The sequence below is a fragment of the Mobula hypostoma genome, chromosome 4, assembly GCF_963921235.1.
Source record: "Mobula hypostoma chromosome 4, sMobHyp1.1, whole genome shotgun sequence".
Lineage (NCBI taxonomy): Eukaryota > Metazoa > Chordata > Chondrichthyes > Myliobatiformes > Myliobatidae > Mobula > Mobula hypostoma.
In genome coordinates this window covers 53,263,067-53,286,427 of record NC_086100.1, presented here as the reverse complement: position 1 = coordinate 53,286,427, position 23,361 = coordinate 53,263,067, and the positions used below count along the sequence as shown (strand labels likewise).

The 23,361-nt window shown below is 38.0% G+C and overlaps 1 protein-coding gene across 2 annotated transcripts in view; it reads left to right on the top strand.

The window, feature by feature from the left end:
• The window catches only part of plch1 (phospholipase C, eta 1), a 101,588-nt gene that overhangs the window by 14,430 nt on the left and 63,797 nt on the right, over positions 1-23,361 (top strand). Inside the window, exons 3-7 of one of the 2 annotated variants that reach the window (XM_063044869.1) lie at positions 5,896-6,042; positions 6,974-7,219; positions 7,644-7,771; positions 20,450-20,620; positions 21,411-21,504. In XM_063044869.1, coding sequence (XP_062900939.1) covers positions 5,896-6,042; positions 6,974-7,219; positions 7,644-7,771; positions 20,450-20,620; positions 21,411-21,504 — 786 coding nt within the window. Of the gene's footprint in view, positions 1-5,895; positions 6,043-6,973; positions 7,220-7,643; positions 7,772-20,446; positions 20,621-21,410; positions 21,505-23,361 lie in introns of those variants that run through there. The other variant, XM_063044870.1, reaches the window with a different exon arrangement.

Genomic DNA, 23,361 nt, shown 5'->3' with positions numbered 1-23,361 from the left:
GCAATGTGCAATTTATAGTAATTTATAATAAATAGAATGTACAACAGGACAGTCAATATAACATAGAAATATAATTGTCTCTGCATGAATTAATCAGTCTGACGGCCTGGTGGAAGAAACTGTTCCGGAGCCTGTTGGTCCTAGCTTTTATGCTGCAGTACCATTTCCCGGATGTTAGCATCTGGAACAGTTTGTGGTTAGGGTGACTCGGATCACAAAGCTAGTCCTAAAGCATCTGTAAAACTAGAATATTATTGTTGGTTTTGCCTGTCAAATCCTTTGCCCCTTCCATGATGTACTTGTCCTGGTTTCACTGACAAATTCCAAAACGCTCTAGAAATGCATGCATATTGTTCTTAAGTCACAAATTCCTTTTAATAATCTCAGTGGTGTTTTTCAGAAGTCAACAGATTAGTTTATATTGTCCTGTCACTTGTAACAATAGTCATGCCTGATCTCAAACTCATTGGCTAAAAGTTCTTATCGTGCCTAGATTTGTTGATCTTACCTTATCTCCCACTCCACTATTGCCTCAAATTTAAACATTCCCTCTTTTTATTCCTCACAACATCTCACTTTACGTGCTGCATTCTACAACCCAAAAATTTTCCAAGCCCCCTTTGATCCTCCAAATATTCGGAATTTTTTACATACTTTGCCTAATTTTTGGTGACTGCACCTGTAGCTTACTGGTCCAAAACCCTGGAAATTCCTTTCTTTTTAAGGCTGTGTCTCTATAAACCAACTTTTTGTTACTTTCATCAAGCCTCTTTTGGGTTTACATCAAATTTACATGTTTTACACTTCTTTAAAACACATGTACCAAGAGAAAGTGAAAAGCTTTTATTTGCATGCCATTCAGACAGATCATTTTATACATAACTACAACAAGGTAGTACAAAAATCAAAAAAAAAACAAAATTCAGAATACTGTATAGTGAAGATTTGGGACTTTCTTTCTACTTTGTTAAGTGTTGGAGCAAACTAAGTTGCTGCAGTTCAAAGGACAGAATATTGATAACATCTGATTATGTTTTTGTGTGCATTTCCCTTGGAGATATCTTGCTGAGGTTATGTTTCTGAAGGAAAGGATCATCAAGTCAACTCAGATGTTGGATTCGACTGTTTAATTTTCATTGTTTTTTTTTGAAATTTAACAATTAATTACCTGCTTGTATGCCATCTTGGACAATGTCTCCCATCCTCTACATAATGTACTGGGTGGGCACAGGAGTACATTCAGCCAGAGACTCATTCCACCAAGACTCAACACTGAGCATCATAGGAAGTCATTCCTGCCTGTGGCCATCAAACTTTACAACTCCTGCCTTGGAGGGTCAGTCACCCTGAGCCAATAGGCTGGTCCTGGATTTATTTCCATCTGGCATAATTTACATATTATTATTTAATTATTTATGTTTTGTATTGCGATATTTACACTCTATTCTTGGTTGGTGCAACTGTAACGAAACTCAATTTCCCTCGGGATCAATAAAGTATGTCTGTCTGTCTGTATCTTAAGTGGCCTTTATATGCATAACAGTTAATGCGAAGTAAACGCTATACAAAGTATAATTCTGAAAGCTTTTTGTTCTTTCATTAAGTGAATGATTGTTTTCTAATTCATTAACTTTTACTGCAGTATTGACTAAGTATTTTCTAATTGGTTTATCCTTACCTATAGATTTGAACGGATTTTTTCTTATCTTTGGGTATCAAAGTAGCTGTTTTATGCTAGGTGCCATCTTTAGTTTCTCTCTTCTTCAAGTAGTAGACCTCTGTCCCTGTTTGTTTCAACTTCCCTTTGTTCTAGCAACTCCTAATAAAGCAACCACGAAGCAACAAGTTTTATGTCTTGATCCTGACTTCCAAAAGAACCTTGGATTTAAACACCAGAATCCAACAATAGGTGTAGTCAGCAGAATATTTCCAAGTTTTGAATTTCTTACACTCAAAGACAAAACGAGAAGTTTTTAGTGTGAAACAAAAGGGGTAAGAACTTCATTTCAGGTTCCTCTATTGTCTGACAGGAAAAAAATAAATCTGCAAAAATGAAATGCATACTGGTAGGGCGCATTACCGTAGAGCGCTAATTAAATATGCAAGCCCATGGAGCAACAAAAATTAAATTTGCATAAGCAGTGAAGCATGGATAAAATAATTAAGTACCTACAAGCCAGTGGATTGCATGAGAAAACTTCTGGTCAAGATGGTGCCTGCATCAGTCGGCACCTTCTGGTTAGATCATGAAACCATATATTTCACTTTTTATGTCTTTTATGTTTGTGTTTCTTCTCAAATGTGATTCTGGAACTTTTGGAGCCTGTGATTTGTCAGTAGGAGATTGTTTGGGTGTTTCAGCACTCTACAGTCTCCGAGAGGATTCCGGCAGGCGGAGGCAGCATGAGTGAACCTTGTGATGAGAAGACTGCTGGACAGCTATGGGGTGGGATCCGATGTTTGACTCCATTTCGCCAATTAAAGCTTCCATTGTTTGCCGATTAAAGCGACAAGGGAGTTTGAAACATTGAGGCGAATGCGAAAAATGAGCGCTGATTGCCTGACTTTTGTTTGCTGGTACGATTGCTCTGCTCAGAAATGGGAGACTGCCTTTTGATTGCCGTTGGGATCACTCTGCTGCCGAGAGGAGAGACTGCCTTTTGATCACTGGTGCGACCACTCTGCTGTGGAGAGGGAAAGGCCTGATGCTGGACCTGGAGAATGTTACCCAGGTTTTCTGTGTTTTCAATATGGACTTAGGCTATAGACATTTTTCAGTCTCATAGTTTTTTATATTCTGTGTTATTTGCCCAATCTTTCTCATTTTTTGTATGCAGGAAACGGGAATTTGGTGGTTGATGTGTCTGTTCCATTTTTGTTTGTTTTTGTGTGGGGAGAAGGAATTTGGGGGTTTGATGATAGTGCTGCCGTTCTTTGCTTTCTTCTTGGTTTCGTGGCTATCTGGAGAAGAAGAATTTTTGAGTTGTGTACTTTAATAATAAAATGAACCTTAGAAAACTTAAATATGTGCAAGCTAGCAGAGCATAGAATAAAAAGAATTAAATTTGGGTTGCAATACAACCTGTTAAAATTTTGGCTGTAAACTATTAATATTTTGGGATTGTATTCAAAGTAGTTAAAAAGTACATACGAATTAAGAGTGAATCAAAACAGTGGCCAAAGTCATAAAATGTACTAAGAACTCTTACCTAAATGAAACATTTAAGTTTTATAAAACTATAGAAAAATTCTGGGTGAAATATACCATCAGTGTTGAATCTAAGGAATTGTAGCTTCTAAATGATATTATGAAAGTATGGGATGAGACCCAGAAGATGGCTACTACTGTTTCAGAGAAGACCGCTTTGTCAGTTTGATCAAATGTGTGAGTGATTGTATGAGTTAATGAGTTTAGTAAAGTGTTTTTAATAATCGAAAGAAACGTAAAACTGGTGATAAACCATATATCAGCATGATAGAGACAGTAAAAAGTTCGAAGAGCACATCTTTTCATTAACCGAATGAGTGAAAGAACAACATGGTAATTCAATTGATGTGTATTGTACAGCATTTCAAGGCAAACTAAAAGAAAATGGAAAAGCACAGTCGTTTCTTTGTGGGCAGTCTGCTGGTGTTGATTCCAGTGATGTTGCTGGTGACATTAGTATTGCTGAAGCCCCACCTAAAGAATTATAGGCAACACACATAAAAATTGCTGGTGAACGCAGCAGGCCAGGCAGCATCTCTAGGAAGAGGTACAGTCGACGTTTCGGGCTGAGACCCTTCGTCAGGACTAACTGAAAGAAGAGATCGTAAGAGATTTGAGAGGGGGAGGGGCAGATCCAAAATTATAGGAGAAGACAGGACGGGGAGGGATGGAGCCAAGAGCTGGACAGTTGATTGGCAAAAGGGATATGAGAGGATCATGGGACGAGAAGCCTAGGGAGAAAGAAAGGGGGAGGAACAAAGGATGAGCAAGGGGTATAGTGAGAGGGACGGAGGGAGAAAAAGGAGAGAGAGAGAAATATATAATAAATAAATAAATAAATAGATATATAACGGATGGGGTACGAAGGGGAGGTGGGGCATTAACAGAAGTTAGAGAAGTTAATGTTCATGCCATCAGGTTGGAGGCTACCCAGACTGAATATAAGGTGTTGTTCCTCCAACCTGTGTATGGCTTCATCTTTACAGTAGAGGTGGCCGTGTGTAGACATATCAGAATGGGAATGGGACGTGGAATTAAAATGTGTGGCCAATGGGAGATCCTGCTTTCTTTGGCGGACAGAGCGTAGGTGTTCAGCGAAACGGTCTCCCAGTCTGCGTCGGGTCTCGCCGATATATAGAAGGCTGCATCGGGAGCACCGGACGCAGTATATCACCCCAGTCGACTCACAGGTTTGTATCTTCTGTCTGATGGAAACGGAGAAATTACTACATCAGAGAGGCCTTTGATTAATTTAATTGATTTTCCTAGGCCGTGTAAAGTGCAGACAAATTCAATTGAGGAGAATCTTTGTTCCCTGACAGACTGGACTGTGCTCACAACTCCCTACATTTTCTGATGGTTTTGGGCAGAGCAGTTAGCTGTTAGGATGCTTTCTATGATGCATTTATAGAAACTGGTGAGCATCTTGGGTAGACGCACAATTCCTTCGCCTTCTGAAGAAATACAGGCACTAGCATGCTTTCGTAGCCATAATGGCTGCATGGTTGGTCCTGACAAACTAGTGATGATATTTATACCTAGGTTCTCAAAGCTTTTAACATCTCCACCATGGCACTCTGCTTCCTCCTTCCTGAAGTCAATGAGCAGCACTTTTGCTGACGTCGAGAGAGAGATTATCATCATAACACTGTGGCATTACGCTCGGTATCTTCTTTCTTTACTCTATCTCATCATTGTGTGAGATCCAACCCACTAATGGGATGTCATCTGCGAACATGTAGGTGAAATGAAAACAGAATTTGACCCCACAAGTTGTGATTATGAGTAAAGTAAGGGGTTAGAGGAAGCAGCCTTGAAAGGCACTAATGTTGAGGACAATTATGGTGGAGATGTTGTTGCCTCTTCTTACTGATTGTGGTGTGTTGGTCAAGAAGGCAAAAATCCAGTTGCAGAAAGAAATGCTGAATCCTAGTTGTTAGTGTTTGGAGATGAGATGTTAGGTGAACAACAAAGCGCATTCCAAAGGTTCATTGAGAGGATGCAAGGTCTCAGAGACTATCCTGAAGATTAAGACAGTTGTAAAGTAGATAAGGGACAAGAGTTCATTTCAGTCTCAGAATCAAATGGCAGTTTAATGCAGCATCTTGATTGGAAGTTTGAAGTGCAAGTAGTTGGGAGTGTCTGTTCAATAAAGCCTCCAGTCTTCAAATCGATTCTAACCACTCAACGGACAGAAAAATATCCTATAAGACTATTAGGCTGTTAGTTCTTCTGACATGGTTGGTGTTTACCTCTCTGCCACAGATTAAGTATCTGTTCAGCACAATTTTTTTGGGCACAGTATTCCACCTTAAAGCAAGTTCTTAAGTTGTTATAGTTTTCCATTTCACTGTGGAGCTGTTGTAAATTTTCTTCATTTATATGCTACTTATTTCCAACATAATTTTTTTGACATTTCTCACTAGAGCCTGATATTGTGAGATTGTTGTAATTTCCTTGTTGGGAAATAAAATATTTCTTTACAAAGTTAGATGCATCAGGTATTTGTTTTCCTCATTCACTTTCTGCAATGTAGGTTTACCTTTTATTGCTGAAGTATTTTTGTGCGATATTTTGTGCTGAAAGTCTGTGTGTTTTTTGAGGTGCCTTGGTAATTAGTTTTTCTTTTAAAAACCAAAGCCGGTTTATTCTCCTCCATGATTCATCATTGTTGACCTTCTTGACAGTGGAAAGATGCATGTGTGTAATGCAGTCAGGAACTCAAATGGTCAAACTGAAGAATGGAAGCAAAGGCTTGGTTCGTCTCTTCTACTTGGATGAAAACAGGACATGCATTCGATGGCGTCCGTCGAGGAAAAATGAAAAGGCGAAAAGTATGTGTATTTAAATCTGCTTTCTAATTATTTTATATTAAAACATGAATATGTTATCACTTTTACATTTGTGGAATATCACTGGAGCTGGATGGAACAGTGGTACAGCAAGTAATGTTGCTGGTCCTGCTCATCCTACAGTGCAACTTCAATCCTAACTTCAGGTGCCATCTGCGTGGAGTTTGCATGCTCTTTCTGTCACCGAGTGGGTTTCCTCCAGGTACTCCAGTTTCCTCCCACATCCCAAAGATGTGCTGGTAGGTTTTTTAGCTATCTTAATTTTCCCTGGATAGAGACACAGTACATGGCAGAAGAATTTGGGCAGTTGATAGACATGTGATAGAAAACAGGCTACGAGGAAATAAATGGAGGAATGACAATGATAGGAATACTCTGAGAGTTGGCATGGGCTTGATGGGCCTAATGGAACCCTTTTATTGTAAGGGAATAAGATAAATCAATTTGTCTGATCTGCAAATTAGTTGCAAACTAACAAAATTATGAAATGTACAGATGAAGTGAAACTGCATGGTAAAATGTATATTATTCAGAATCTATTTTAATACTTAAAATGAGATTGTTTGTTGAATAACTTTGCCATTGCTGTGGAAGCAATACAAGAGCAGGGCAAATGCAATATTCCAGAAGACCTTTAATCCTGGGATTGAAAAAATATAAATGTAAGTAAACTTCCAAGTTGACTTTCCACAGATTAAGTACTAATGCTTTCTTTTGTCTCATAATAACACACTGACAATTTGATGTTCAGCACATGGACCTGAGCACGAAATCAAACTGTTTCGTCTATTTTTAAATGAAAAGGCCAAGTTAAATTAAGTAGATGAAAATTGTAACCTAAATGAGAAGATGTTGTATGAAAATTAATGTATTAATATGAAAATGACTTGCAACTTTCTTCTTCTCTCCCCAGTTACCATTGATTCTATTTGCAAAGTTTTAGAATGGAGCCAATCTGCCAGCTTTCATCGACGTGCTGAAGGAAGCTTTGATCCAAGCTGCTGCTTCAGCATTTACCATGGAAGTCATATGGAGATACTGGACTTAGTAACCTCCAACTCTGAGGATGCACGCACTTGGATAACAGGGTTAAAATATTTAATGTCTGGAATCAAAGATGAGGATTTGCTTGCGAAAAGATTGACAACTCATAATCAATATCCTTGTTTTTGTGACACATACCAACAATCAATATTTGTCTTATTTCAGTGAAATCAAATCAAAATTAACTGGGTTTAAATTTATACTCCTTTACAAGTTACTAGTTCACTTTCTTGATATTTTTCGATAGTAAATTTAAACGCTCAACCTCAGGATTACAATCCAGTGCCATAGGCATTATGTAATTACGTACACATCATATTCATTCTCCACTTACATATATTTAAATATGAATCCAGTGAAGTTCACCACAATTTGTTTAGCAAATATTCTAAAAATGTATGTATTTTATCACAACAGCGTCAGTATAAATATTCCTATCGATTTTTCTGCAGCTTTATGGTAAATAATACACATACAAATTAAGATGATCATAATGCACTGACTTCCATGGTAGTCTTTCTTTAATTTCATTTTCAAATGGATGAAACAGATGTTTGAAGAAGCCGACATGAATGGGGATGGGTTGCTCCACATTGAAGAAATCTATCAACTGATGCATAAATTAAATGTGAATCTACCTCGCAGAAAAATCAGGCAGATATTTCAGGTTAGTTACTTCATCAAATTTCCCTTAAGATGATCAATATGGTTTATTTTCTAAATCCTTAACTTCTCTTTAGAATTAAGTAATCACTTCTTTGAAGTGATTTGGGTGTTTTAATTATTGATGGATGGTTTTTAGAAAATAACATGGAGGCAGAACCAATATGCGAGCCAGGGAGGTGGTCAGAGGGGCTGGATCATGTTTTGAACCCTCGGCTGCTGGCGGGGTGGGAAGCAGACTGGCAGTTGGGGCTGTTGATTGATTGAATGGGTGGGGACTATGGCGTGGAGGAGCCTAGCAGTTTGGAAAGGGTTAGTTTGTAGCCTATGTCTGCAAAAGGGAGAGGGGCGGGTTGAGATTGAAGGGGGAGGGCGGGAGACTGTGGAATACTCCAGAAGTAAGGGTAGCCAAAAAAGTGGTGCATCAAGTGAAAGACCTGAAGTAATGGGGGACAACAAATTGAGGAAAATGGGTGAATTGGAGGAATTTATAGTTCTGTATAAAATTAAAGGTCAGAAGGAAGGAGGAGGAGGATTTAGAGCCCTTAATCCTTTGAAAGTGGCAGCAGCATTAGAGAACCAAATAAAATAGTTAAAGGATTCCAGGCCAAAATTTTGTCTAATGGATTGCTGAAAATTTGTTGCAAAGATATTGACCAATATAACAGTGCTAAAATGGTGGGAAAATTGGTTGTGAAAGTGGAGTGTATTACTCTGAAAGAAAGGAAGGGAGTTAAGGGGGTAGTGTATGGTATTTGGTCTGGCATGACTGAAAAGGAAATTTTGGACAATATTAAAGGTGGTCGAGTGATTGAAGCCAAATGATTAAAATCGAGAGAAAGTGGTAATTGGGATTCTCCTGTTCTTCTGGTTTTTGCAGGTGATGTTCTTCCAACTAGAGTCTATGTTGGGTACATGTCTTATCAAGTTAGAGAATACATTAGGCCTCCCATATGCTGTTATAATTGCCAGAGATTTGGACATGTTGCTGGTTCATGTCGAGGTAAAAGAAGATGTATGAAATGTGGAGAGGATCATGATATTAAAGCATGTCAGGCAGCGGTGCCTAAATGCAGTAACTGTGGAGGGGACCATATAGCGGCGTTCAGAGGATGTGAGTATTTTAGTAAGGCAAAGCAGATTCAGGATGTTAGTATCCAACAAAAAGTATCATATGCTGAAGCAGTAAAGAAAGTTGACAGAGAGCAAAGGATAAGTAAAGAAAAGATTGGAATGATGGGGAGTCAGTTCATTCTGAGTTCTCCAACTATGGTTCCTTCAGGCATGTTGTTGATGACTAAAGAGTCCTTTGGCGTTTGTTGTTGATGTACTGGTTGGGGCTAAAACTACAGCCAAGAGGTCGGATATGATAAAAGTAGTTGTTGGAGCTGCAGAGAGATTCCTTGATATAAAACAGATTTCGCCGGAAAAATTACATAAGTATATGACAGACAAACAATTTCTGAATACTTCCCAGTTGTCGGGATCAGGGAGTACAGAGGAGCTTTATGTGGATGGAGAGGCCAATAATTAGTATTTGGATGTTTTTAACATTACAATGGAATGCAAGAGGTTTATCTGCAAATGGTCAAGAATTGAAAAGATTTGTTGGAACTTTTAAAGACAAGCCTGATTTGATCTGTATACAGGAGACATGGTTAAAGCCTCACTTAGATTTTGTGATCCCTGGATATGATAGTTTGAGAGCTGACAGAACAGGTAAATCTAGTAGAGGGTGTGCAACTTTCATAAAAACAGGACTCCAATTTAGAAGACTTAATTTTAAACCTAACCTTGAAATTGTGGCTGTGGAGGTTTGGAGCTCTCATGGTCAAATAACTTTGATTAACTTTTATAATCCAGGTAATATGATGTTATCAGATTTGGATGAAATTATGAATAAGGTAAGATCCCCGGTAATCTGGGTTGGAGATTTCAATGCCCATAATCCAATATGGGGTAGTGAAAGTAAAGATAGTAATGGAGCAGTAGTAGAGGAGTTTCTAGATAAATACAACATGGTACTGCTAAATGACGGAAGGCCTACAAGATTTAATATTGTAAAGAATGCTTGTAGTCACTTAGACTTGTCTATCACTTCCTCCAACTTAGCTAGGGTTGGGGAATGGGATGTTATGGACAGATGCGCACTAGGAAGGATCACTATCCTATATTATGTAGATTTGGTAGCAATTTCATGGTAGAAGTTGAGGAGAGGTCTGCTAGGTATAATTTTTCTTTGGCCCATTGGGGTGAGTACCAGGAGAAAGCTGTGGATATAATAGAAGAGATTAATAGCGAGAGGTCCATAGACAATTGGAAGGGAATGAATCCCTCTGTTCTATAAGTCATAAAGTTGCTCAGTTGACTATTCTGCTACGAAATGTACTTAAGGCTCGAGCATTAGTTCCGTGGTGTAATAGAAATTGTGATATAGCAGTAAGAAACAGAAATAGAGCTCACAGGAAATTAAGAAAGTACCCAGTGTTAGATAATGTTATGGAGTATAAAAAGGAAAGAGCAGTAGCAAGGAGAGTAATTAAAAATGCAAAGAGGGATAGTTGGAGAGGACTTTGTGGAACACTGAGCCCTGAGACACCTGTAAAGCAGCTATGGACGATCATTCACAGAATGTCAGGGATATATAGGAAACCATCTATCCCAGCTTTGCTGGAAGGAGATACTGAAGCTGTAACCAATAAGGAAAAGGCTGATATGTTTGTAGAGGTGTTCCAAGCGTTACATAGTTCTGGAGAGTTAGGTGATTTGAGAAAGGAAATTATGTTAAAGGAAAGTTGGAAATTGGACAGGAGTTTGGATGATATTAGCTCCATAAATTTGTTTTTCTCCCTTCAGGAATTGCAGGAAGCTGTCCAATCAGGTTCAAACACTTCTCTTGGTAGGGGTGGACTGTGTTATGAATTGCTTAAACATTTAGATGACTCTATTAATAGAAATTCTAGCATTGTTTAATTCAGTGTGGAAAGAAGGAAAGTTACCAGTAGAATGGAAGCATGCGGTGGCAGTTCAAGTTTTAAAGCCAGGTAAGGATGCGTCTAGTCCTAGTTCATATCGACCTAGAGCTTTAATGTCAGTGCTTTGTAAAACCATGGAATGAATGGTCAGCGACAGACTTGTTTATTTTTTGGAAAATAAGGGACACTTTACTGCCTATCAAAATGGTTTTAGAACTGGAAGATCAACAATGGAATCTGTTGCCCTTTTAGATCATGATATTAAAAAAGCATTTCAAAATAGAGAAGTAATGGTAAGTGTATTTCTAGATATTGAAAGAGCATATGACTCACTATGGAGGGATGGCTTATTAATTAAACTCTATGATGTGAGAATTAGAGGTAGAATGTTTAATTGGATCAATGATTTCCTTAAGGAAAGGACAATTCAAGTAAGAATAGGTGGAACAAGCTCCAAGTCAGTTAAAATAGGTAATGGTACCCCTCAAGGAAGTGTCATTAGTCCAGTTCTTCTTAATATCACGATAAATGATATCTTTGATCAGGTAGGAACAGGATTTGGCAAATCATTGTTTGCAGACAATGGTGCAATCTGGAAAAGAGGAAGAAACATCAAGAATATTTTAAGGCAGGTGCAAAAGGCTTTAAGATCAGTTGAAAACTGGGCTAATAAATGGGGTTTCAGGATTTCTGCTTCTAAGTCCAAATATATGATTTTTGCCTTTAGAAGAAAGATTCCTGATTGTGAATTGTGTCTATATGATTCTCCACTAGAAAAAGTCAAGGTATTCAAGTTTTTAGGTGTCTGGTTTGATGAAAGACTTGCTTGGAGGGTTCATATAGATAAAACAATTGGAAAGTGTGAGAAAGTTTTAAATGTTATGAGAAATATTGCTGGATGCGTCTGGGGAGCAGGGCGGGAAACTATGTACTTAATATTTATCTAGCTATGATTAGATCAGTTATAGATTATGGTTGTATTGCTTATGGTTCCGCTGCTACGGCAGTGCTTGGAAAACTAGACACCTAAGTGCTTTGGACTGCACAGTGTCTAGTTTTCCAAGCACTGTTGTGGAGCTTTTAGAGCAACATCAGTCCCGGCATTATGTGTGGAGATGATGGGAGAAGTGCATTTAAGGCGAATTCAGTTGGGCCTGCAGTATTGGGTAAAACTAAATGGAGTCAATCACAGCTGTCCATCAAAGTGTCTTTTGCAGGGGAAGTTGGAGTGCCAAAGTAAAATTAAAAGATACCCATTTTTAGATTTGGTTAATAACTGGGCTGAGAAATTGAAACTGACTGAGGAAGACATAGTTGACCAATTTTGCTTGCCACCCGTCCCTTTTTGGCTCTTTCCAGAACCAGAACTAGACCTATTCCTCCTTATTCAGCTTCAAGGAAGCAGTGCAATTTCATCAGCGTTGATCACAAATTAATATTTAAATAATAAATGAGGATCTTATCTGAAGATTTTTACTGATGGCTCAGTGGACCCAGAGAGCAGTAGGGCAGGATTTGGGATGTATGTGTCTCAACTTGGAGTTAAGATTGGTCACCGGGTTTCAGATGGTGTTTCTGTCTTTGCAACAGAATTATTAGCAACCCTCTGGGCCTTATGGTGGATAGAAGACTCTCGACCACATAGGGTTATCATCTGTTTGGATTCTGCTGCTGTCTTAGAGTCTATAAAAGGGAGTAAATCAAAAGCTCCTCCTGACATAGTTATTCAGATTCTCTTAGTGTTGTTTAGAGTAGGGAAGATGGGTAGTGCAGCTAGATTTTCATGGATACCTGGGCATGCTGGGGTGGAGGGAAATGAAATTGTGGATGGCATTGCAAAGTCTTCCTTATGGAGCAGGCAAGTAGAAATTAGGGTTCCCCTAGGCAGAGCAGAATTGAGAAGTAGGATTAAAAAAGGTATCGAGAAGAAGTGGCAGGAGGATTGGAAAAATGAATTAAGGGGCAGGCATTATTTTTCTAGTCACCCACTAGTTAAAAAGGTCTCTGACTGTTACCTTCTAAGTTGTAGAGATATGGTGAAATTTACAAGACTTAGGTTGGGGCATTGTGGGTTAAACTATTATTTAAAGATAATAGGAAAACATCCTACTGGATTATGTGACTGTGGTAGTCCAGAGACAGTCCAGCATGTTTTGCTGAGCTGTAATCGATACAAAATTGAAAGAAGCATGATGTTCAAGAGGCTATCTGGCTTAAATTTATTTTGGTTTTCTATTAAATCTTTGTTTGGCCATCAAGAGAATCAACATCTGATTGAAGAGTCTATTATTCAGTTTATACGTGAGACGAGGTTGTATTCGAGAATTTGAGTTCCTTGAAGTTCTATAATTAATTATACATCCTGCGGAGGGCTGTAATACACCTAGATGCATCTAAACAGCTGGAAATAGAAGAAGAAGTAGTAGAAAATAACATGATTGAACAGGATCAACATAGATTTATGGAAGGGTATTTGCTTAGACTGATATATGGTCGTTCCTTGAAGATGAATCCAGTAGAGTGGATGAGGCACACCAGCTCACTGTAAAACTGATAATCTGGGACACGCAAGTCTAGGTGGTACCAGACTAGCAGATTTCCAGATTATTAGCTGTAATTTTATTAACACTCAAAAAGCTTTCATTTCATTTCAAGATGTCCACAGTGTTATAATAAAGTCTACAGTAAACTGGTAAGTTTCTGGGAAGTGCTAGAACTTGAAACATTATTTCTTAAGAAGACCAAAATGCATAACAGATACCCTCCTCCCCCAACCCTTTTATTTCATGTTTTAACCTCTATCTTTGCACTACTTCAGCAAGCTCATTTGTTTCAAATTTTCCATGGTGCTTTTCAGCACTGATGTAATTTCAAATGTTTTTGCACTTCAGTCATTTCAGACCCATTTCATCCTATATCTCGTTTAGGTGTTGTTTCTGAGTATATGGTACAAGTCTGTTCATATTATGGTAAGTGGAAATAAATTCATCTGATGCATGAACAAATTAATTAGACCATAAACCACCATCTCCACGTTCCTGAGCTCAGTTTAGAAGAAAGGTTGGATGTGATTTCAAGAATATGTCAATGGCACCTTATTGTCAAAGCTGTGTCAGGAGCAGTAAGTAGATCTGCTGCATATTTCCATCAAACTTCTTGTACAAACTTTTCACTTTCCCAGTTACTTTGACGTACAATTGTTTTATTTTATTTCCTTTCCCTGTCTCTGGATGAACATTTGCATAATATTCCTATATTGTGCAGTTCAAAGTTCAATTTAGATTTATTGTCAGAGTACTTGTAAGTCACCATATACAACCCTGAGATTCATTTCTTGAGGGCATTCACAGTAAATACAAAGAAACAACAAAAAACAAGCAAAATAGTAATAATAAATAAAAAATTAATTATCGAGATCATGAGATGATTAGTCCTTGAAAGTGAGTCCATAGGTTGTGGGAATAATTCAGTTTTGGGGTGAGTGAAGTTATCACCTCTGTTCAAGAGCCTGATGGCTGAGAGATAATAACTGTTCCTGAGCCTGGTAGTGTGGATCCTGAGGCTCCTGTATCTCCTACCTGATGGCAGCAGTGACAGGGAGCATGGCCTGGATGGTGGGGGTCTTTGATGATGGTTGCTGCCTTCCTGTGACAGTTGTGCTCGATGGTGGGGAGTGCTTTACCCGTGATGGTCTGGGTTTTATCCACTACTTTTTGTAATTTTTTTCATTCAAGGGTGCTGGTGTTTCCACACTTCTAAGAAAGTGGAGGCACTGCCATACTTTCTTCATAATGGTAGTTACGTGCTGGACCCGGGACAGATGCTCTGAAATGATAACACCGAGGAAATTAAAGTTGCTGACCCTCCCCACCTTTGATCACCTGATGAAGATGGGCTTTGTCAATAATCAGCTCCGTGGTCTTGCAGAAGCTGAGTAAAATGTAAAATGTTGTGTGGCACCACTCAACCAGATTTTCAGTCTCTCTCCTATATGCTGATTCATCACCACCTTCGATTTGGCCAATTGCAGTTGTGTTGTCAGCAAACGTAGAATTAGAACTATGTTGAGCCTCACAGAATTAAGAATAAAGTGAGTAGAGCGGGTGCTAAGCACACAGCTCCTTCGTGCACCCGTGCTGATGGTGATTGTGGAGGAGATGTTGCCAATCTGAATTGACTGGGGGCTGCAAGTGAGGAAGTCAAGATCCAGTTGCACAAGGAGGTATTACAGCCTAGGTCTTGAAGCCTATTGGTTAGTTTTGAGGGGATGTTAATATTGAATGCTGAGCTGTAGTCAATGAAGAGCATCCTGATGTATACATCTCCACTGTCCAGATATTACAAGGTTGATTGAAGAGCCAATGAAATTGTATCTGCTATTGGCCTGTTGTGATGGTAGGCAAATTGGAGTGGATTCAAGTTGCTCCTTAAGCAGGAGTTGATATGTTTCATCACTAACCTCACAAAGCTCTTCATCAGTATAGATGCAAGTGCTACTGGACAATTGTCATTGAGGCACATTACCATGCTCATCATAGGCACTGATATAATTGAAGCCTGCGTGAAGCATTTGGGTACCTCAGACTTCAGACAGTTGATCAGCACAACCTTTATTACTTGGCCAGATACTTTATTAAGCCAGATGATCCACATGGGTTCATGCTCCTGAAGGATACTTCCTCGTTGGCCTCAGAAACTGAAATCACCTGGTCATCAGGGTGTGTGGGAGTTCGAGAAGATGCGTCCATGGTTTGGCAGTCCAAGCAAGGATAAAAGGCATTGAGCTCATTTGAGAGCAAAACCTTGTTTTCATCTATTCCGTATGGTTTCAATTTGTAGGAGGTGATAGCATTCAAGCCCTGCCATACCTGTCAAGCATCCTTTAGTTTGGTCCAGAATTGCCACTTTGCATGTGAGATAGCTTTCCAGAAGTCTGACCTGAACCTCTTGTATTTCATATGGTCACCAGACCATTATGCCACTAATCTGGTGGATTATGGATCTCATGATTTATCTAGGGCTTCTGGATGAGGAAGATTCTGAATGATTTTGTGGGGACACATTTATCTACGACTTTAATAAAGTCCTTGACAACTGTGATGTATTCATTCAGATCCTCTGATAAATTTTTGAATACTGCCCAGTCCACGTCAAAGCAATCCCATCTTCCTCCCGCGACCACCTCGTTGTTGTCTTTATTTCTAGTTTTTAGGTCTCATCTTCATTTTATTTTCCAGTAATATTTTAGAACATCAGAACCTAACAGTACTTAATCTGAACAGTGTACAAATAGGATATTTTTAAAATTATCAAATTATTTTTCACTTTGTCTTTTTAGTATTTCCAGAATAGAATATAGGGTAAAAAGATGCCTTATTTTACTGTTGTTTTGAAGTTAAGTTCTGTATTAACTTGTACACTGGAACAAATGAAATATCTGCATAGAGGAACAATTTGCATGGCTGCAGTATAGGCCACAGGTTATGGAAAACTTGATTTACTTGAAACCACCTTGCCTTGGACTGAAGAAAAGAGACTTATAGAATATGTGTACATTTAAGAATTTTGAAGTTTATTTGGTCTAGAAAGTATAATAAAGATAATTCTATGAACTATTTGAAAGCTAATGGAAAATAATACTCCATAAAATGTAAATTATGTTTTTTAAAAGTGTAATGGTTTTAAATAAATATCTTGGGCTTGAGACTGCTTAATCAGAACTGCTCTGGCAATTACCCTCTTGCAGTTAATGTTTCCATAGCTACACATTTTCTGAGGCCCTCCAGGCCTACCTGTTCCAGCTGTACTTGAACGTAGAGCAGTGCCTGAGTCTCTGTTGAGAAATTTTAAAAGTTAAAATAATTTTAAATAAGTCAGATTCCAAAAACTTTTCGTTCATGATTGAATACAATTCTACTTCAATGTTTACAATACTTGTCGACTACTGCAAAGTGAATTTGATCAAAAATTCCCCTCTCTGATTTTTCTAATCATCCTGAGTTTGAAGATTTTAAAAGTCTGCCATTCTTGAATGTTGAGCAGTGCCTGAGCCTGTTTTATGAAACTTAAAAAGTTAAAGATAAATTTAAGTATTAAAATATATGCAAAATCTTTGGTTTACTTAAAATCTATGATACAAATTAATTGAAATTTACAAAATGAAATCAAATAATTCAATGTTCACAATTGAAGTTCCTATCACTGACGGTCTGGAGTTTGACTTTTATCATTGGACGGATGAAATAGATATCTTAAATAATATGATTACAGAAATTGAGACTAAGCTTCAGTATATTATAAAATTTAAAATCAATCTTAATGGGTGGATTGTTATTGGTTGCATATTTTGCTTTCTGTATCTATCTTCATTTCAAATAAACCATTGAAGACTATTATGTATATTTTTCAAATTTTAAATGTTAGAACTGTTTTCATTATGCAATCCAGAAACACAAAATGAAGATGAGCTTTTTATTTGCATAGGTTTGTGTCTGCAAAATTATTTACAGTTGCATGCACTTTAGAATAGAATGTTTCAATTATTTCTTTCCTTAAAGATATCATTATTTAAATACATTATTGGAAGCTAGATATCAAAGCTGTTACTTTATTGTTAAGTGCCTCTGTGAAGGGGAAAATATTATCTTCTGGGACAGATTTAATGGTTTCGTAGTCAGCCATGATCTAAAGAAGTTCAAAGGTTCTGAATAGCTTGTTATAAGTATTCCAGAAAAATATACATAAAACAAAATAAATCACAAAGGAAAATAATATATGCATTGAATTAAAATCTGGGCACGTAATGGTTTAATGATGTAGCTTTAGGAATTATCACAGGATGTGTGCCTCCTCTTCGTACAACTTTTGATTCCTGCTGTCCTTCAGGGTCCAGTGGTGCTAACCATTCTTATAAACAATTGTGAGTGGAGGCTTGCCCTCATGCCAATAATAGCTAACATCTAAATCTTAGGAGACTACAAATGGACATAAACAAGTTTAATGAAGAACCAAGATTACAACAGATGGACTATAATGTGAAGCTACCTATTGCAGCATGCAAAGCAATACATTTCATTTTAAAAGGTGTGAGAGACTTGAAAATGTTGGCATTAATATAGAGTTTGAAGAACGTTAATCTTAATACAGCCCCCTTACCAGGCTCGTAGGGAAACTTGGCTAACAGCCACAGGATTCAGTGGTGAGAAGGCCACCTTTCATAAGCAATAGGCGTCTAGAGTTGGTACGATTTGGGCTCAACCAAGCAGAAATGTCTTGATGTTCCAATTAAAGAAACCTCAGTTTGAGTGAATGTTGTGGAAGTACTGCCCATGCGCAATTGTTGGTCGTCAAGAAATAACAAGTCATACACTGCATAAAATTATAAGCAAAGTATATTTAAAAATATCAGCTTTATCAAACAGTTAGTAGGAAAAAGAAAAAAGGGAAAAATTAAATGGTCTCATTACAGTTAAAACCAGTCTAAATGTGCACATCGTTGGAGCTCATATTGAAGTTGTCTTTTTACTCACTCAGGGGACCCATAGTTTGCGTGAAAGCACACACCACATTCCAAACTACGCTTGAAATCCATCTCAAGCGAAAGGGCTCTTTCTCTGGAGTATTGGCCCTTCCTCCTTGGAGCCGTTCATGTGCACAAAGCACACAGTGCAACAGGGTGCTCCATCCCATGGTATCTTCAGCCATCTTGCCTCCTGTCCTTTCCGCAGCTTCTGCCAGAAAGACCTCCAACCCCATCGGTGTCTGTCACAAATTTCTCTCCGCCCAGCTTACTCGAGAACCTTCTCCCAATTCCACCATCCTGACGGGTTGACACAATATTCCCAAGTTGAACATCACAGTCCCTTATCTGAAACCCAAACATTATCAGCAGGACACACTGCTTCGACGGAGAGCAACTAAAATGAAATACCTACAGCATAGCAGTAAAAATCTTAACCAGGGCATTACACTAGTATAGAGCAAGCAACTGATATACCAGTGGTATTACAACCATTAAAATATAGAAGTAAAGGGGACACAAGACTGCAGTTGTTGCAAACTCTGGAGCAATGAGCAAACTGCTTGAGGAATTCAGTGATTCAAACAGCATCTGTAGAGGTAAAGGGATAGCTGATATTTCAGTTTGATACTCTGCATTAGGACTGAGAGTTTGAAGGAGAGTTGGCCACCATAAAGAGCTTAGAGGGAGGGGTGAGGCAGTGGCTGGCAAGCATTAGATAGAACCAAGTGAAGAAGGGGTTATTGTGCAAATGGAGCCAGGGAGGAGTGAGATGGAACTGTGAGACAGTGGCTGTTGTGTGAGAGATAAAGATATATGTGGAGAGAGGAGGGCAAAAAAGTGCTGATGAAGCCAAGTCAAGGAGGAGAGAGGGAGGTGAAAGTGTATATTAAAGGTAGATGACTTCACTTTCCATCCTCTGGTTTTACCCCTCATGCTAATTTTGAAATATATTGCTGGTCATTCATTGTCACTTGGTTGAAATGTTGGAACTCTGTATCCAACAGTAATTTGGGGGTTCCAGTCACAGTGGTTCAAGAAGGTTGCTGATTACCAAGTTCTCGAAGCCAATTAGGGATCGGCAATTATGGTTGGTCTGTTGGTGACATTCAATTCCTGAAAAATGAAAAGTTAAAATAAAATCGTTTCTCCTCAAAGACTTTTCTGAAATGATTGCGGAGATTTGATAGCCATAGAGTAACTAATTCACTGGCCTCTTGTGCCGCAGAGCAGCATATAATCTTTTGTTCCTCTGGCAAGTGACAGTGAAATGTAGTCAGTTCTAAGACCATAAAGAAAAGTAGGAATAATACTGGGAACCCATTGTGGAGAAAACTACAACTTTTTTAAACAGCTACAGGCACCTTTACCCCACATTTCTTTTTGGTTTAAGGACTATTGGCTATTCAGGTTCATTGGAGGCAACCTAAGGCTCCCTCTTACCCCCGTGATCGTGCTGGTGCCTTATGAATAGGAGTCTCTTTCTCCCACACTACCATGAGCTATGCATTCAGTTTTAATTTGTTTAACCGTGAAAGTAAATGATCTATAACACTTAAGAAATACTATTCTATAAGAATTAGTTCACTTCTGTTTACACTTTTTATCTTGTATACAATGTTACATATTTTGCCATTAACAATTGTGACTATGCCACATTAACTTGTTTTAAATTGTTATTTTATCAACAAATTCCCTTGTTGTACTTTCATTGTCATTCATTGTTAAAGAAACGTTTCCAAATGGGATATTCTTTAAAGCAATATATAACAGTTTTGTAATTGGTTTTTGGAAGTTCTCGTGACTTAAATAAGCTAAAGTAATGGAGAGGATGTTCCATATTCTAGTCTGGAAGTCAACAGGATAGTGAACACTTCCCACTTTAAGCATGTGAGGAGAAAAGTAAAGGAAAGCTTGTGGGACAAATGGTTTATTTCTCCTGGTTGATCACTATAACTAATAATAACAGTATAGAATCTAGAAGGTGATTTTAGATAGTTAGATTAAGTGGAAAACAGTAGAGGTTAAATTGTGGAGAAAAAGAACATCTTATCCAGAATTATCTTGATAAAATACAAATCTTAAATTGCATCCATTGTTTGAAATGACTTGGTCCTTGAAGTTGGAAAACCTTTTCCCTTAATTGTTTTCCCCTTGTCTCCTGCCCTCTACCCCCAATTCCTAGTAGGAAGCTGACACAGGTGAAAATAAGGGCAAATTAAATCTTGAAGAGTTCTCTGTGTTCTACAAGATGATGTCTTTGCGACGGGATCTCTTCCTATTGGTGAAAGCTTATAGTAACAAGAAAGACCATCTAACTGTGGAAGAATTTGCTCACTTTCTCAAATCAGAACAAAAAGTAAGTAAATTAAATATTGTGGATTCCTTTTTTATTTAGACAAGGATTGTTTCCAATATTAACAATTTTGAATTTTAGAGCATCCTGCCAATTTAAAATTTTTTGGTTTGCAGCTCAAGTGAATTTAAAAAAATGCTAGTCTGATTCAAGGTGCAGACTGCAACATGTCATGGTAGTTTAATTGTTAATAGTGGCTTATATTTATGAATGGCTTTTAAGGTGCACAATCATTTTATGGCAGTATAAATGAGTGCTATCTAGTAATATTTATCACATTAGAGAAAAAAGAGTTTATGTTTAAGGGGAAGCTTAAGAGATAAGAGAGGTTGAGAAATGGAGGGGCATATGGAGGAAATTCTAGTCTGCTGGTCCCGTTAAATCTGAAGCAACAGTCACCAGTGATAGAGGAACTAAATTTGGAGTTCATCAAAAGACTGGAATTAAAGGACATGATAGGATTAGTAGGACTAGATGTAACTTCAGAGATAGGAAAGTACAAGAGATTTAAAAACAGTGGTAAGAATTTAAGATCAGTGCAATTGCTTAATTAATATTAACCAGTAAGCATAGGAATTATTGATGAAAATGACTTGGTATGAGTTAGGATGACAGTGGCATACAAATTCATTTATATTTTTAATGAATAAACTTTGTTTAAACAGTTCAAATGGAATTCCAAGGAATTCAATTCATATGTAATCAAGCTGTGTGTAAGTGATTTTTTTTGCATCACATATCATTTTCCTCAAGTTAAGAACATGAGATTTACCTGTATCTTTATTCTTTACAGATGTACAATGTGACAATAGAATATTGTATAGATATTATAAGAAAATTTGAAGTCAGCGAGGCAAAGAAGCAACAAAATCTCTTGGGAGTTGAAGGTAATGGGAACAATAAATGTGCAAATGATTGTAGGTAGAGATTGAGTCTCAGCTTGTCTCAATACATCTCAGATTGGGTCCATGGCATTTTTAAGTGGGAGGGTGAACAGGCAGAAGTTGTGGAACATATTGGTATCAAAGGTAGGAAAAGGAATAGCACCTGAAGAGCAAATATAAGGAGCTAAGAAGCAGGACCTCAAGGATAGTAATCTCTAGATTGCTGCCTGTGCCACGCACCAGTGAGGGTAAAGTAGAATCATATGGCAGATGAACATGTGTTTGAAGTATTTGTGCAGGGGACAGAGTTTCAAATTTGTTGTCATTGGGTTCTCTTCTGGTAAAGGTATAACTTCTACAAAAGGGATAGGTTACACCCAAACTCAAGTAGTACCAATATCCTTGTGTGCATGTATGCTAGAGCTGTTGGGGAAGGTTTAAACTCTGTTGGCTGGGGCTGGGAACCAGGGTGATGGGCCAGAGGGTTGAGCAGTTGATGTAAGGATAGATGCAGCATGTAGAGAGACTGTGAGGAAGGATAGGCAGTGGATAGGGCATAAATGCAGTCAGTCAAAGGGGTTGAAATGTATTTACCTTAATGTGAGAAGTATCTGGAACAAGGTTGATGAACTTAGAGCATGGATCAGTACATGGGACCATGACATTGTGGCCATTACAGTCTTGAGTGTCACAAAAGCAGGAATGTTTCTGGATGTTCCAGGATTTAGATGTTTCAAAAAGGATAGGGAAGGAATTGGGGGAGTAGCATTATTAATCAGGGATATCATGATAAACTACAGGAAGGAGGACATCATGGAGGCATCACTTAGAGTCAGTGTAGATGGAAGTCAGAAACAGGAAAGGAGCAATAACTCCATTGAACATCCCCCCCCAGAATTCCTTAGACCAAGTTGCTAAGAATTTTGCTTTAGACAGTGTTTCAGATTGGGTGAAATGTTCTAGAATTGACAGAGTTCTAGGAAGTCCCAGGGTATCAAAATTATGGCTTTGTTTAACAAAAACTGAGATCTATCCAGCAACGTTAGCAAAGTTCTGAATTATAGTCTACCTGAGGCATGACAGTGCCAGCAGTGGAGTTGTTAGTAGCTTGAGAGTAAATACCACTATTTGAGTTCGGATTTGGGTTCAATGAAACAAACAGAGTTTGCTCAGATTGGGATTTTATGTCTTTTCTTTTGTTTATCGTGCTCAGTTACAAAGAAGTCTCTTGAGTTGCTCTCTGTGATTTTCTTTTCTTTATTGTTGGTCTGAGTAAGTATGAGATAGGAGATGTAATAGAGCTAATTCCTGATCCAATGGGAATCTGCGGAGGTTCATGATATTTTGGAGAGGATTATCTCTCTGGTTGTGCATTGACTTTCTGTAGTTGAACTTTGTATTTGAAGTTTTCCACATTTAATCTGGATTAATATTTGATCTAAGTACCACCTGCAATTTCTGACACAGCAAGTTCAAAACCCTATTACGAAATGAAGTAACATAAAAATATAAAAGCAAATAGTTTTAAAATTTAGTATTTTTTGAAAATGCAATTGAGTACTAATGTTTAGTATAAACATATCTTGGCTTCTACTTTTGTGTTAAACTGCAACTCCATCCACCATTCCACTAGTAAATTGGTATTTGTGCTGTTATATAAAGGTCATTAAAGAATTAATGATTTTGGCGGGCGGAGCTAATAGGTAGAGAGTGCAAAAAAAAGTGCCATGTATATACTTAAGAGTACTTTGTGTTATGAAGACAGATTTCCGTACAGTTTCCAGATAGCTGGTGCTATTATTCTCATTTGGTGTTTAAAATCAGAAGTGAGAAAAATTGTAATACATTGTAAGCTGGGAC